The sequence below is a fragment of the Temnothorax americanus genome, unplaced genomic scaffold (genome assembly GCF_048541705.1).
Source record: "Temnothorax americanus isolate GAGA-0224 unplaced genomic scaffold, ASM4854170v1 Scaffold69, whole genome shotgun sequence".
In the NCBI taxonomy this organism is placed as follows: Eukaryota; Metazoa; Arthropoda; class Insecta; order Hymenoptera; family Formicidae; genus Temnothorax; species Temnothorax americanus.
The window spans coordinates 299655-313473 of record NW_027509791.1 but is presented as its reverse complement, the minus strand read 5'-3'; the positions used below and the strand labels follow the sequence as shown (position 1 = coordinate 313473).

Below are 13819 nucleotides of genomic sequence, written 5' to 3'. Positions count from 1 at the left end.
ATTGTCCAACAACGTTTCCACGACAAAACGCCACTGCTGCCAGTTTTCTGCATCTCGCAGCTTTTCAATCTTGAATGCACCCGCATCCATCGTTGACGTCGAGATTGACCAATATATCACGATATACCCAGTGTCACTCTAACTTCACTTGAGTAACTTATGCTTCTCTAATGCGTTATGCTGGGCCCATAACTTGTTAGCACTTTTCGAGTTACAAAGAACAAAATAACGTTTATTAAAAACGGAGTCTATACATCATACGTCTTTAGCCAGCGACTGCTTACGTACGACTGACTTCTGACTGTGTCGAGCTTATAGAATAACATTTGTTCACGCATGGGACACGCTCAAATCTCGTGACAATACATACTGAGTGATGCTCCGAACTATCATATAGAAACTTGCTTTTCCAACTAAATTTATATTTAGATTCTTAACAAAAATAAATATTTCAAGGTCTGCAAATTAAAAAAAAAACGGAGAATTCTTTCAATTTCTTATGTTTATAAACATTTACGTCATTGCATTTGGTAATTTTTATATTTTTAGACATTTTATTTACATATTATTCACAATTGAAATTGATTATACATATATCAGTGAATAACGACAGAATGATTGACATATATCTCGATATTTTATTTAAAAAAAAAAAGAATAAGTTTACAATAAATAACGTCGCCCATCGTCGATTTGCCAACTCGACATTCGGAGAATTGCGAGATCTGAAATATGTGCCGGCATAGCCGGCACTGGCATAGCGACGTCATAGCTCAAGAGAGAAGGAGACAACGATCGTGTTTTGTCCTTCTTTGCGTCGAGCGTACACGGACAGAAGAGTTTGCCTTAGTGTGCGTGGCCTTCCTTTGCGCAGCCTTGCCGGCGCATCCCCTCCACACGCTGTACCATGCTGGTCGGTTTGCACAGCGGCATCACTGGCCAGGAGTTCGAAGCATCGGCATCTTCTCCTGGAACAGATCATAGTAACACCTTCAGGAGGGTCTGAGGAACACGCCTATAAGGTCAGCGTTGTCCTGGACGCACGGGGTCAGGAGTTCGGAGCACCAGCACTTTCTCCTGGAACAGACGGTGTAAACACCTTGAGAAGCATCCGGAGAACATGCCTATAAGGTCGGCGTCAACCACCGATAACGGGGCCGGGAGTTGGCAACACCGACGCCTTCTCCTGGGACAACGGCCAGGGTCAAAGTCAAAGTACTCTAAATAAGCAGATAGACAGGTCGGCGTCGTCGGCAAACGCGAGGATAAAGAACCGAGCAACTTCGCCGAGAAACTTCGACGGAAATGTAATCAGGAGCATCTCCGAGACAGTGCGCAGGGGTTCCCGTCAAGGTGCGCGCAACATGGTCAGACACTATCAACCTGGTGAAACGGCATCCAGAGGCGAATGAAAATTTTCATCACGCTGCGAGAGCGTGATAATCATGGTGAGAGTAGGTGGTCGCGAAAGTGAAAGCACACAAACAAGTCGGCGGAACAATAGCGTACGTCGTAGTGTGGATAGCGAGAGAAAGCGGGACGACGTCACGACCTCACGACGTCATTTTCTGCCGTTTTAATGACGGCAAGAATAAGACCAATATATGACTTGTCGAAATTTTGACGTTTTAACAATCAACATATGACATCAGTTTTTAGACATCTTCTTGATAGCTATTACATAACTGCAGTATAATAGTGTACATACCATGTATACATACCATAAAACATGTTGAGAGGATATTTAAAACAACCTGGCTTTGAAGCGCGGATCTAGCTCGCGGCGGGCCTGGGTTCGAAAAAGGTGCGGAGAAGCAGACGGGTGGCGAGGTTAGCGAAATGAAGGCGTGTCTCGGTTAACAGAAAATAGTAACGTTTATTCTTTAACAATATACACTCGCGACATTTACAATGGGTCAATACGCGTGTACCGCTTTGGCTGGATTTGCTCGCGTGTGCCCGCGCGGTTTCCAACGGTTGGGCGTGCGTGTGAGGCGTCGTTGGTTTGGCCGCGGGTGGCGCGGGAAAACCCACGGTATGTGCGGGGCGGAGCCGGCGCTTTTCGTTCGCCTCATGGGCCGGATCGCGTGGTGGTAGGTATCGGTCCGGGCGGTGCCGGTTTCCCGGTCGGCGTGGCCCGAAGCGCGAAAAAATGGCGCGAAGCGCAGCGGCGATATGGATCGCGAAACGTGGGAAACGCGGTTGAAGCGGGTCGCCGCCACTCGGCGAAGACAGAGAATGCCGGAGGCGCTCTACCTTCTTGTCCGGACAGGCTTCGGATGCTTTGGATAATAGAGAGAAGCTGGTCCTTCGCCGAGACACACTCGGCGAAGACAGAGAATGCCGGAGGCGCTCTACTTTCTTATTCAGACGGCTTTGAGTGATTCGGATAACTACGAAAAGCTGGCCGTTAGCCGAGACACACTCGGCGAAGACAGAGAATGCCAGAGGCGCTTTACCTTACGTTCGGACTGGCTTAGTGCAAGAATTCAGGATCGGTGATCGGTGTTGTCGGAAAGACGGGTGATCGGGAATCGCGCTCTGTGCCAGCGACGCCGGGCTTATATACGCGTTGCGGCGGCGTTGCTGCGGCGTCGCGGCGTGGTGGGGGTACGCGCCGGGACGGTGCGGCGGAACGATCGGTGGTTACGGCTTCCCGACCCTGCGATTGCGTTCGGCGGTGTTCGGCCGCCTTCGGCACCGCTCGGCGCGGTGAGGCGGTTGCCGCGTTAAGTCCGTTCGCGGACTTTATTACATGTTACAAAAAATATGGGCACACCGTGCCCGGTCTTCACTCCGCGGGTGGTCGGCGGGGTGGCTTTTGCGCCGGAACGATGCATGTTCGGGGGTGCATTGTTACATATTTTTCCTTCCAACATGTTTTATGATAACTATGCAGTGGTCATGTTATAACTGTCAAGATGTTCAAAAATGATATGTCATGTGTTGTTATTAATAAAACTTTGTTTATGTTTAAAAGGTAGTATTGGTTTATGTATAGATATTGCACAATATACAATCCATATTTAAAATTTATATGATATTTATAATTTAATATTTACAATTGTTATGTTATTTATAATTAATTAAAATATAATTATTACAATAAACTTTAAAAAGTAAATCAAACAACAATGAACTTGCCATAAAAGTTTAACATCTGACCGATTGTTCGTGAGTGCGCGGTAGCGCGAGATAGCGCGAGGTAAAAGACGACCACAAGTAAAGAGAGAGCAAGTACAAATGAAATAAAATATATAATGTTCCCAACGTTTAAATATGTACAAGTTGTTTACAAAGTCTTTAATCGTTCCCGAGTAGGAAAAAGCCGTGAGCGCGCACAATAGTTCGCACGGCACGAGCGCCCGGGAAAAAATGATCCAATCCACTCAGATCTAGTTTGTTCAAAATATTGGCCCTATCTGATCAGATCCAATCAGACATGAGTTGATCCGATCCTAGAGGATAAAGTCAGATATGTAACGAGAATAATATAATCTATTATATCTGCTCAGATCTAATCAGACATGAATAGATCTAATCCGATCCGGTGTCCATCCACTGCAGAAAATTGTTGTTTTCAAATGTTATTTTTTAAATGTGCCACTTTATTATAAAAGTGGACTCCACGATACAAAAGTTGTGCCGTTCCACGATTTACATAACTTGGCGCAACTTAGCACGACACTGCCGTGTCTGATACCGTTCTTATACCACTGTTCATCAAATTTTAAATACGAGAATCAGATTCCGTCGGTGCCATCTATCGGATACTTTGAGATGCAACATTATGATCTGATCATATATAATCTTATATGACTATATAAGTTTATATGTAATTATATTATTTTATCAGTTTAAATTATAAGGTATGTTTGCAAAATAATTAAAAAATTTATGTTTTATATATACATATATACACATTAATCTTTTATATTTATCTATTATTAATTAATTTTGCACGGTATTTTTTTAATATAATATTTATAATAAATTCTCTAAATATAGTGTCGAAATTAATAATTATTATTAAATTGGCAGAGATTATATTTATTATATAATGTTAATGTTTCAAAATTGAGAAAACTGTTTTTAATATAAAAATTAATTGATTTTTTGACCAAAAATCATTTAAAAGCTTTCCCTTTACAGAGTTAATATTATATTTGATATAATAATGTCCAACATTGCGTGTAAAAATTAATAATGGACGATTTAAGAACGAAATTTTTATAAGTTCTATACTGGCGAGATCTGCTCAGATCCGGCAAGATCGGAAGAGATCTGATTGGATTAGCAACACAACTTTGTAAGCCAAGATTGGACTTATCTGGTGAGATCAAGATATGTCTGACTAGGTCTGCTCAGATCCGGCAAGATCGGAAGAAATCTGATTGAATCAGCAACACAACTTTGCAAGCCAAGATTGGTCTTATCTGGTGAGATCAAGATATGTCTGACTAGGTCTGCTCAAATCCAGCAAGATCGGAAGAGATCTGATTGGATCAGCAACACAACTTTGTAAGCCAAGATTGGTCTTATCTGGTGAGATCAAGATATGTCTGGCTAAGTCTGTTCAGATCCGACAAGATCTGAGGCATAATGTCTGCTCGTACTTCAGGAGATCTGAAGCAATCAGATAATGTCCGATTAGATCGGAAGAGATCCGATTGGATCTGCGATTCAATATCGAACGGCAGCAATGGTCAGATCTGGTGAGATCGGATTATAGTTCAGCATATCTGGCTGCATGTGATTAAATATGGCCGTGCAGATCTGGCGAGATAAAATTGTATCAAATCAGATCTGACTTTACTTGAATTTCAGATCTCGTTGTATCTCATTTTATCAAATCAGACATGGTCAGATCTCCTCCATTTTTTCCTGGGCGGCAAGCGGTTACGCGAATGCGAATAAGCAGTTGAAGCAAAGTACAAGCGGTCGTATACAGAGATACTTTGCGGGTGATCTACGAATGAGAGTCCATCCCGCGCCGAGGCGGCGGTCGTTTTATCACCTCCGAGGCGGAACTCCCTCCAGACAAATTTCTCCAAATTTTGGGAGGGTGATTGGTCGGCGGAGCCTTACGTCATCACGCTGACGTCACCGTTTGCACGTGATGATCCGCCGATATCGTTACTTGTTTTTCGCGCGATGTTTATAGCATGGATCTTTCCTTTGTCTTAGTTCGTTTACTTGACTTTGTTTTCGCCGAGTGAATGTCGGCGAACTTTCCAAAATGCGAATGCTAGAAAGATCCATGCTATGTTGAACGTTAACGCAACGAATTTGATACGAGGCATCATGCGAACAGTTTTCATGAGTGCGTCGAACCTTTCCTGCAATCTCGTGGTTTCACGATGCGACTGGTGCAAGATGATATGTCTGAGTCACGTCTGTTTCGCGAGTCGTTGCGATCTCAAACACCGATCAAGCTGCATGCACATTCTGACAAGATAAATGGATGGCAAGAAGTCTCTTGGACTTGAACTGACTGTTTCTTGCATGTGACCGCGTTTCTGAGCACAAGTGTAAACGTCGACTAAGGACGCAGGCCGTGTTTGAATGTCCCGCGCTTATTTGCGAGGCACTCGCGTAGGTATGTACACTCGCGCCTGGCGCCACCTAGAGCGTTCGGATTGGTAGATGCATGTGTGCTGTGATTGGCTGTGCAGGCGTGCTGTGATTGGCTGATGCATGCGTGCGGTAATTGGTTGTGAGTCCTTGCGAGGGAGACACTCCCTGTTCAAATCACTTCTTGTACGAACGGCGTGCGAGTAAGTCGTACCCGGGCTACGCGGATATATTAATAAAGTCTCTTTACGTTTATCGAGTCTCATTCTTTATCGAGTTTAACCTTTCCAATCCTGACCGCCCCTTACAGCCTCAGAAGTGGGATTCGGCTTGATTAAGTAGGATTCAGTTCGATTACGCGTTAAAATCGCCCGAGTTAATTACGCGACGGGCTACACAAAAGAAAAGTGAACCCGCCGAGAAGTTTCTACGCAGTTCGCGATCTATCGCCATCGACGGTCGCGAGCGTGTTCCAGAAGTAGACGGATCGCGTTTCGGTTTCCTCACCAGTGGATCACGAGCGTGTTTCGGAAGACATCGTCGGTTACCACCCTGCTAAAAATGATCGATTAAATCCGATTGGTTCCGTATTAAATTTGGTGAAATTAAATTGGAATGAATGCGTTTTCAATCCGGTTAATCGGATGCCCGATTGGAAGTGAATTGGTTCTAATAACAAATCAATCGGAATCGTTTTTAATTCGGCATTTCCGGATTAATCTGAATCCGTCGTTATCAGTTTCAATCGTATTAATGCACATCCATTTTAATTGGGTGAATAAAGTAAGCACATGAATCGTGTTGAATCCGCATCAATCGTAAAATTTTAATACAACACCAAAATCGGATTTAATGCGATATTTCCGGATTCATCTGAATCCGACTGAATCGGTTTCAATTGTATTAATCTTAATTCATTTTAATCGGGTAAATAAAATGACCACATGAATCGTATTGAATCCGCATCAATCGTGAAATTTTAATACAACACCGAAATCGGATTTAATGCGATATTTCCGGATTCATCTAAATTCTAATACTCAATCGGTTTCAATCGTATCTGCGCTTAATTCATTTAAATTGGGTAGTGAAAGTAGCTATGTGAATTGGATTAAATCCGCTTTAATCATTAAAATTGTATATAACACATCATTTTTACGTAATAGAGTTCTTACTACAGGATTTCCTTTTGGTAAAGTCATGAATTCCATATTTGCAAAACTGTAAAATGTTTTTATTTAATCCTTCGAGAACACACAAGGTTAATTTGACTCTTTTTATCTTTTTTTTTTTGCCAAAAAAATTTTTAACCAAAAATATTAAACAAAAAAATTAAATTTTTTTTGTAAAAAACTTTTTTTTTTAAAGATCACTGTTAATCTGACTCTACACACATTTTGATCGTCCACCATTTTGAATTGACAAGTGCGATCAGCTTTAAAAAATTCCCAGATGTACTTGAAAAATTGTTAAATTAATTGATATAAATAAAAAGTGCCCTTAGAATTATTTACATATTTTAAAAAATTAAAAAAAAACAAATTTTTTTTTAATTTTTTAAAATATGTAAATAATTTCAATGGCACTTTTTATTTATATTAATTGATTTAACAATTTTTCAAGTACATCTGGGAATTTTTTAAAGCTGATTGCACTCGTCAATTTAAAATGGTGGACGATCAAAGTGTGTGTAGAGTCAGATTCTCCGTAAATGAAAAAAAAGGTGTGTTTTCGAAAGGTTAAATAAATACTGCACATTGTAATAAATTTGTAGTACAAAGAATGGAATTATAATAAAGTAGTAAATAATTCTGTTTATATATCCGGAATTCACGGATTTTATCAGTTTGAATCGGTCTCAGTCAATCCGTTTAAATCATTATAATTTCGTGATTTTGGAGTTCACGAAATCATAACAATTTAGACTGATTCAAACCGTTAGAAAACGAGTGAAATTACATCTTTGAGTACGAATCCGTTTCAATCGTTTCCAATCGGTATAATCGTTATGAAATATCATACACGCAGAAAATTTTTCTCGAATAATGTAGAATACTCATAATAAAATGTACTAGATTTACATCACACTGGTAGAATATACGCGTATTCAACCGGAAATTAATATATGACAAAGAAAAGTAATAGTTTGATCAGATACATCTTAATTGTAACCTAAAGGTAAATAAGTTTGCCATACTAACAAGGAAATATGAGAAAAGTAAAAAAAGTTCTATACTGATATGTTTATAGACGACGGAAGGCGCGCGGCGCGAGCAGCAACGCGGGCTCGCTCGGCGAAAGGGTTCGGCTTGCGCCCGCTACGCGGCGCATCGCCGGTATATTCTCGCGTGATTAAGATTCAACATCGACCCCTATATCTAGGGTAGCTCGGCAGGGTTTCTACAGCGTTCTCAAGTTCGCTTGTGGCAGACAGCTGACCGCCACAGCCTATAACAGCAACTTGTGTTTTTGCCATGACTGCAACAGACATCTCGTTTTCTGTCCATCAGCCATATTTTTATTCTTTGCTTTCTAAATTTCCTATATTTTCTTGAAATTTTTTGCATATTATGACTATATTTTAGCCGTGCAAGATTAGTATGGTATTTACTTTGTTCGTGTATACTGGTATTTTCCAGAAAAATTTTCTGCGTGTAACGATTCAAACCGATAGGAACCGATTGAAATTACATTGTTGAATACCAATCCGTTTCAATCGGTTTTGATCGGTGTAATCGTTATAAATCCGTGATTTCCGGATCAAGAATCCAGATTCATGCGGATTCAAAATTTTTAATCGGATTTAATCGGTCATTTTCGGCAGGGCAGTACCGGTACCGCGATTATTACGCGAAGACAGACAGTCACGAACATATTCGCCGTTGCTGAAGCTGTGCGGAAGTTCTCGAGCGTTCTCGCCGTAGCTAACGCTGTGCGGGAAGTCGCTCTCGAACATTCTTGCCGTTGCCAAGAGCTGTGCGAAAATTATTACACAGCCGTTGCCATGTGCTGTGCGGAAGTTCTCGAGCGTTCTCGCCGTTGCTAACGCTGTGCGAGAAGGCGCTATCGAACATTCTCGCCGTTGCCGAGTGCTGTGCGGGAAGTCATACGCGAACATTCTATCGCCATCAGACGAAGACCAAAGAAACTCTAGCAGAAGCTTTTTGTTCCCATTGTCGATTCAAGGGTCACACCGAAGAAGAATGTAGGAAGCTGAAGAAGAAAGAGACAACCCCGCATTGCCCCGCAATCATCAACGCCAGCTAAACCAGCCCCTGTTTCGTCAGTGGTGGAGTCCACACCAGTAGAGAACAGCCCCATCAGACTATATTGCGTTTATCGATCAAGACAAAACCAAGAAAATTGTAACAAAGGGTAATGTTATTAAAGTAACTCAGATCGAAAAGAAAAGAATGTGAGAGTATTATACCTCAAAAAACCTAAAAGTAACAAGTGGTAGACGTAATCTTTATATCTCGAAAAATCTCAAAAAAATCTAAGCAATAGTATCTTTATTTCTGAAAAATTCTAACCCAAGTGATACACATCACAAAATTATGTTACCTTATCAAAAAGAAGAGTCGCGCTTTAACCGCGGGGTATTTATCTCCGCTGTACACACACACACACACACACGCACGCACGCACGCACGCACGCACGCACGCACGCACGCACGCACGCACGCACGCACGCACGCACGCACACACGCACGCACGCACGCCCGCCCGCCCGCCCCCCCGCACGCACGCACTCACGCACGCACGCACGCACGCACGCACGCACGCACGCACGCACGCACGCACACACACACACACACACACACACGAGACACACACGGACATACACGAGATATAAGTCCGACCGTAACCTCCTCGTGAAAAAAGATAATTATTCAATTATTTCTCAAATTTAATCAAAATTATTGTGTTTGAAAAGTTTTCACATCACTTAAAATGACCACCGTCATTAAGTATTTGTACAAATTACTTGATCCAAGATGCTTCATGTGGTCGGATTTAAATCTTGTGTGAGTGCGTGCGTGTACCTATGTGTATCACAACGAAAATAAGTACCCCGCGGTTTATCACTCTCGTATGAACATTTGTCATTTGCACCATTTTGCCAACAGAGCAGTTAACATAACAAATCAAAAGATACAGATATCGGCGGCAGAATACAGATTTTTAGAGAGAAGACTTGAAATTCCACTACTCATTTCAAATTGTCATAACTCAGTAAAAAAAATACAAACGTAAAAAAGCATTAAAAAAAAAAATTTAAATTTTACGATACAATCAATAAAATTTGGAGAATAAATTCCGTACTCTCCGTGTGCGCCATCAAAGTTAAAGTTTATTTTTCAGTTTTGTAAGCTATACTTTAAATAAACGCAGCTTGTAACAAAATCTATGTAGAAAAACGAGCTTTTAAGTATACGAAAGCTGAAGTTTTAAGCTTTAAAATGCGTTTTTAAACATTGCTTTGCGATTATTTTTCGCAAAAATACGTACATTTTTTTTAGTGCTAATTTTAAGTGGTGATTTAATTTAATTTGTTGAGAAGTGTATTATTCCGATTTTTATAAAATTCAGGGAAAAGTATCTATGTTCTAAAACGATTGTTTCGTGTTCTGCCGAGGTGCCCTCGGGACACAAATGAATGCTGGGACCACCCTGACCAGGGCGCGGGCCAAGAACCTAGGGGTTAGCGAAGAGTGGGTTTAGATAACGCGCGCTTTTTATTTGATTGACAAGCATGGTGTAAAGAAACAAGGTGAAGCATTCCCTGTGATGCGCAGTCGTCCATGAATTGACCAATCAAAATTGGGTCCAAAGCATTGAAACAATATGGCGACGAAGGCTCACGTAAACGTGTATTATAACCTGTTAAAGTCTTACTTATTTAGCTTTTAGATTGAGGTGAGTTATTGTAATTTATTGTAATGTAATGCAGCGTTTAATATAGTATAGTATTGTATAATCTGTATAATGTTTTTTTGCAGAAATGCCAGCGTGTTACATAAAAGGCTGTAACAGCCGCACAGAGAATGCACGCGCAAAGAATATTAAATTATTCCGTTTTCCGAAAGAACAAGTTAGGCGCCAGCAATGGCTTGAAGCTTGTAAAAGACATGAAGTTAATATCAAAATTAACTCTGGTAAGTGTACACACGCCCACACAAACGCACGAACATACACGCACGCGCGCGCGCGCGCGCGCACACACACACACACACACACACACACACACACACACACAGACGAGAGGGAGAGAGAGATTACTATAATTTTATACATGTGTTATTTATTGAAATTAAAGCAAGAATATGCAATCTTCATTTCGAATAAAATTGTTTCGAGATGAAGTGGACAAAGCCACGAACAAAAACATTTGCCAAAGAGATACGTCGTCTAAAAAAGGATGCAGTGCCGAGCAAATTATTAAATGTAACAATGAAAGAAACAAGAGTTATAAAAATAAAATCCATGTAAGAACATTTTATTAAAAAGAAAAATATATTTTGTTATATAGATAGATTTTTGAAACATAGATTTTATGGATTTTGTATGTGTATAATAATATTAACTTGGTGAAAAGTACAAAAGTGAACAAATTCACTTGACGCTGACCAATGAAATTATTAATATTCTAGTAAATTTGCTCACGTTTGTAATTTTTACACAGTTGTGCGATACACAATCGACCCTCTGAGCTTACAATATAAATTTATTTCAGAGTAAAGACAGGTGTACCAACATATGTACAACTTTTAAAATATGCTCAAGAACAGCAGCACATACATGAAAAAGTACAAAATGTCACAGATATAATTACAGAAAAAGAAAATACATAACAAAAAGACTCAAAAAACGATACCTGTGAATTAGATATGATAACAGAACAAGAAACAGACACAAGGTATTGTACAATTAATATACATATTTATATATTTTTAAACCTATATAAGAACTTAATGTTGGAGTAATATTACATTTGTTGTACGACAAAAAATTTTTTAGTATAAATTGATTGGTTGCAAAATAGAAAAAATTTAGAATCTAGAAATTTTCTACACTGTGACCAATGAACATGCTGGAAAAATTTGTCGTGCGACAAATGATAATAATATTCTTAAAATATAAATACATTTTATATACAGGGATAAAACATGTACCAAACAAAATGTATCAATATTAATGGATTTATTAGAAAAAGAAAAGAAAGAAAAAGAAATGTTAATTAAAGAAAAAAATCAAATACTTAAGGAGAAATATAAACTTATTGAAAATAATATAACTTATTGAAAATAATATAAAATTAAGTCAACAGGTGGAAAACTTACAGAAAGATGTAGAAAAAAATCTGAACTTTTAACACAAATAGTAATAGATAAACAAGAGGAAGATGTAATACCTTTACATGCGTTACGCAAAGTTTTTACTTCTGGTCAAATAAAAATGTTGATGTCACAAAAAACAAACACTCGCATTAGATGGTCGTCTGCAGATATAGTATCAACTATTGCTTTACGGTCCTTGAGTCCAAAAGCTTATCGATATTTACGTAATACAAAAAAAATGCCATTACCTTGTGAAACAACCCTACGTAACTGGTGTGCTTCATTTCGTATTCCACCTGGAATTTTGACAGATGTGCTTCAAATTATGAATGATAAAGGACAGAGCTTTAGTTTACACGAAAGATTGACGGTGTTAACTTTCGACGAAGTATACGTTTCAAATAAAATTGAAATAGAACGGAAGGAACAGAGGGTTTATGGATCTCATAAGACATGTCAGTTTGTCTTGGCCCGAGGTTTGTTTTGTAAATGGAAACAGCCAATATATTATGAGTTTGATAAACCTATGTCTGCAGATACATTGCTAACAATAATAAATAGACTTTATGAAATTAATTATATTGTTTTGGCTGTGATAAGTGATATGGGGCCAGCGAACATGAAACTGTGGAATGATCTTAATATTGGAATAAATGTTAGCACAGATACTCCGAAAAAGAATGAACAAGAAACCATTGTGAAACAAAATTATATTATACATCCAAGTAATAGTTCATTAAAAATATTTTTTTACGCTGACGCTCCTCACTTAATAAAATTGGCCAGGAATAACTTTTTGGACTCCGGCTTTAAAACGAAAGGAATTGATGTTGACAAGACATGCTTAGAAGAAATATTGAGATTAAATTCAGGAGATTTAAAAATAGCTCACAAATTAAGTAGAGCACATTTAGATATAAAAGGAGCACAGAGACAAAATGTTAAAATGGCTGCACAAGTTTTCTCAAATACTAACGCATTAGCAATACGTTGGTGCGGAGAAAAGGATCTACTTACTTCTCCACAATGGAAACAAACTGCTGACATACTTAAGTTATTTAATGACTGGTTTGACATTTTTAATAGCAACTTTAAATTTGGGCATTGTACTAGCTCACATGCATATGGTATTAATATAGACGAACAAAATAAAATAATTGCTAATATGAACGAGTTTATTCTGGAAATGCGAGTGGGACGTAGATCAACATTATTGCAGTTTCAAAAAGGAATTTTAGTGTGTAACAAATTATTAGTTGAAATGTTTCCATATATTCTACAAAAATATTCATCTGAAGAATTTCCAATAAAATATCTATTAACAAGAAGACTGAATCAAGATGTCCTAGAAAATTTATTTTCATACTTAAGAATGATAGGTGCAGGATATGATCATCCTACACCTGTGCAATTAAAATATAGATTGAGATGGTATATATTAGGTAAACACTCGGAGTATGTCACTTTAGGTGCAAATACTATAGGAGATGATTCTACTATTCTCACAGAAATTGATGAAGCACATAACAATGTTCATAGTCAAGCAACAAATTTGCATTCAATACCAAAAGAAAAATCAATAGTTATTGAAGAGAAAGGCTTTATAAATACAGAAAAATATAATAAAATTGAGGAAGAAGCAATGGATATCGACATACAAGAAGTTGAAAACAATGAAGGTAACGTAAAAAGTTTGAAATATAAATTTTTATTAATTTATTGTTTAGAACATTATGATGTGTGTGTGTGTGTGTGTATATATATATATATATATATATATATATATGCAGTGTGTGCGTGCATTTTAATCTATTAATAGAAAAAAATACATAAAATATCTAGTATTAGCGTATGTATATATTCTATATTATAAAATTTTTCTTTTTTTTTTAAATTATTTGAAT

At 38.5% G+C, this 13819-nt stretch overlaps 1 protein-coding gene across 1 annotated transcript in view; it reads right to left on the bottom strand.

Moving 5' to 3' along the window:
• Positions 1 to 530: 530 nt before the first annotated feature.
• LOC143905910 (sodium-coupled monocarboxylate transporter 1) overlaps positions 531 to 13819 on the bottom strand; it is a 242072-nt gene continuing 228783 nt past the window's right edge. Inside the window, exon 13 of the mRNA XM_077421573.1 lies at positions 531 to 968. Coding sequence (XP_077277699.1) covers positions 767 to 968 — 202 coding nt within the window. The 3' untranslated portion in view covers positions 531 to 766. The remainder of the gene's footprint in view (positions 969 to 13819) is intronic.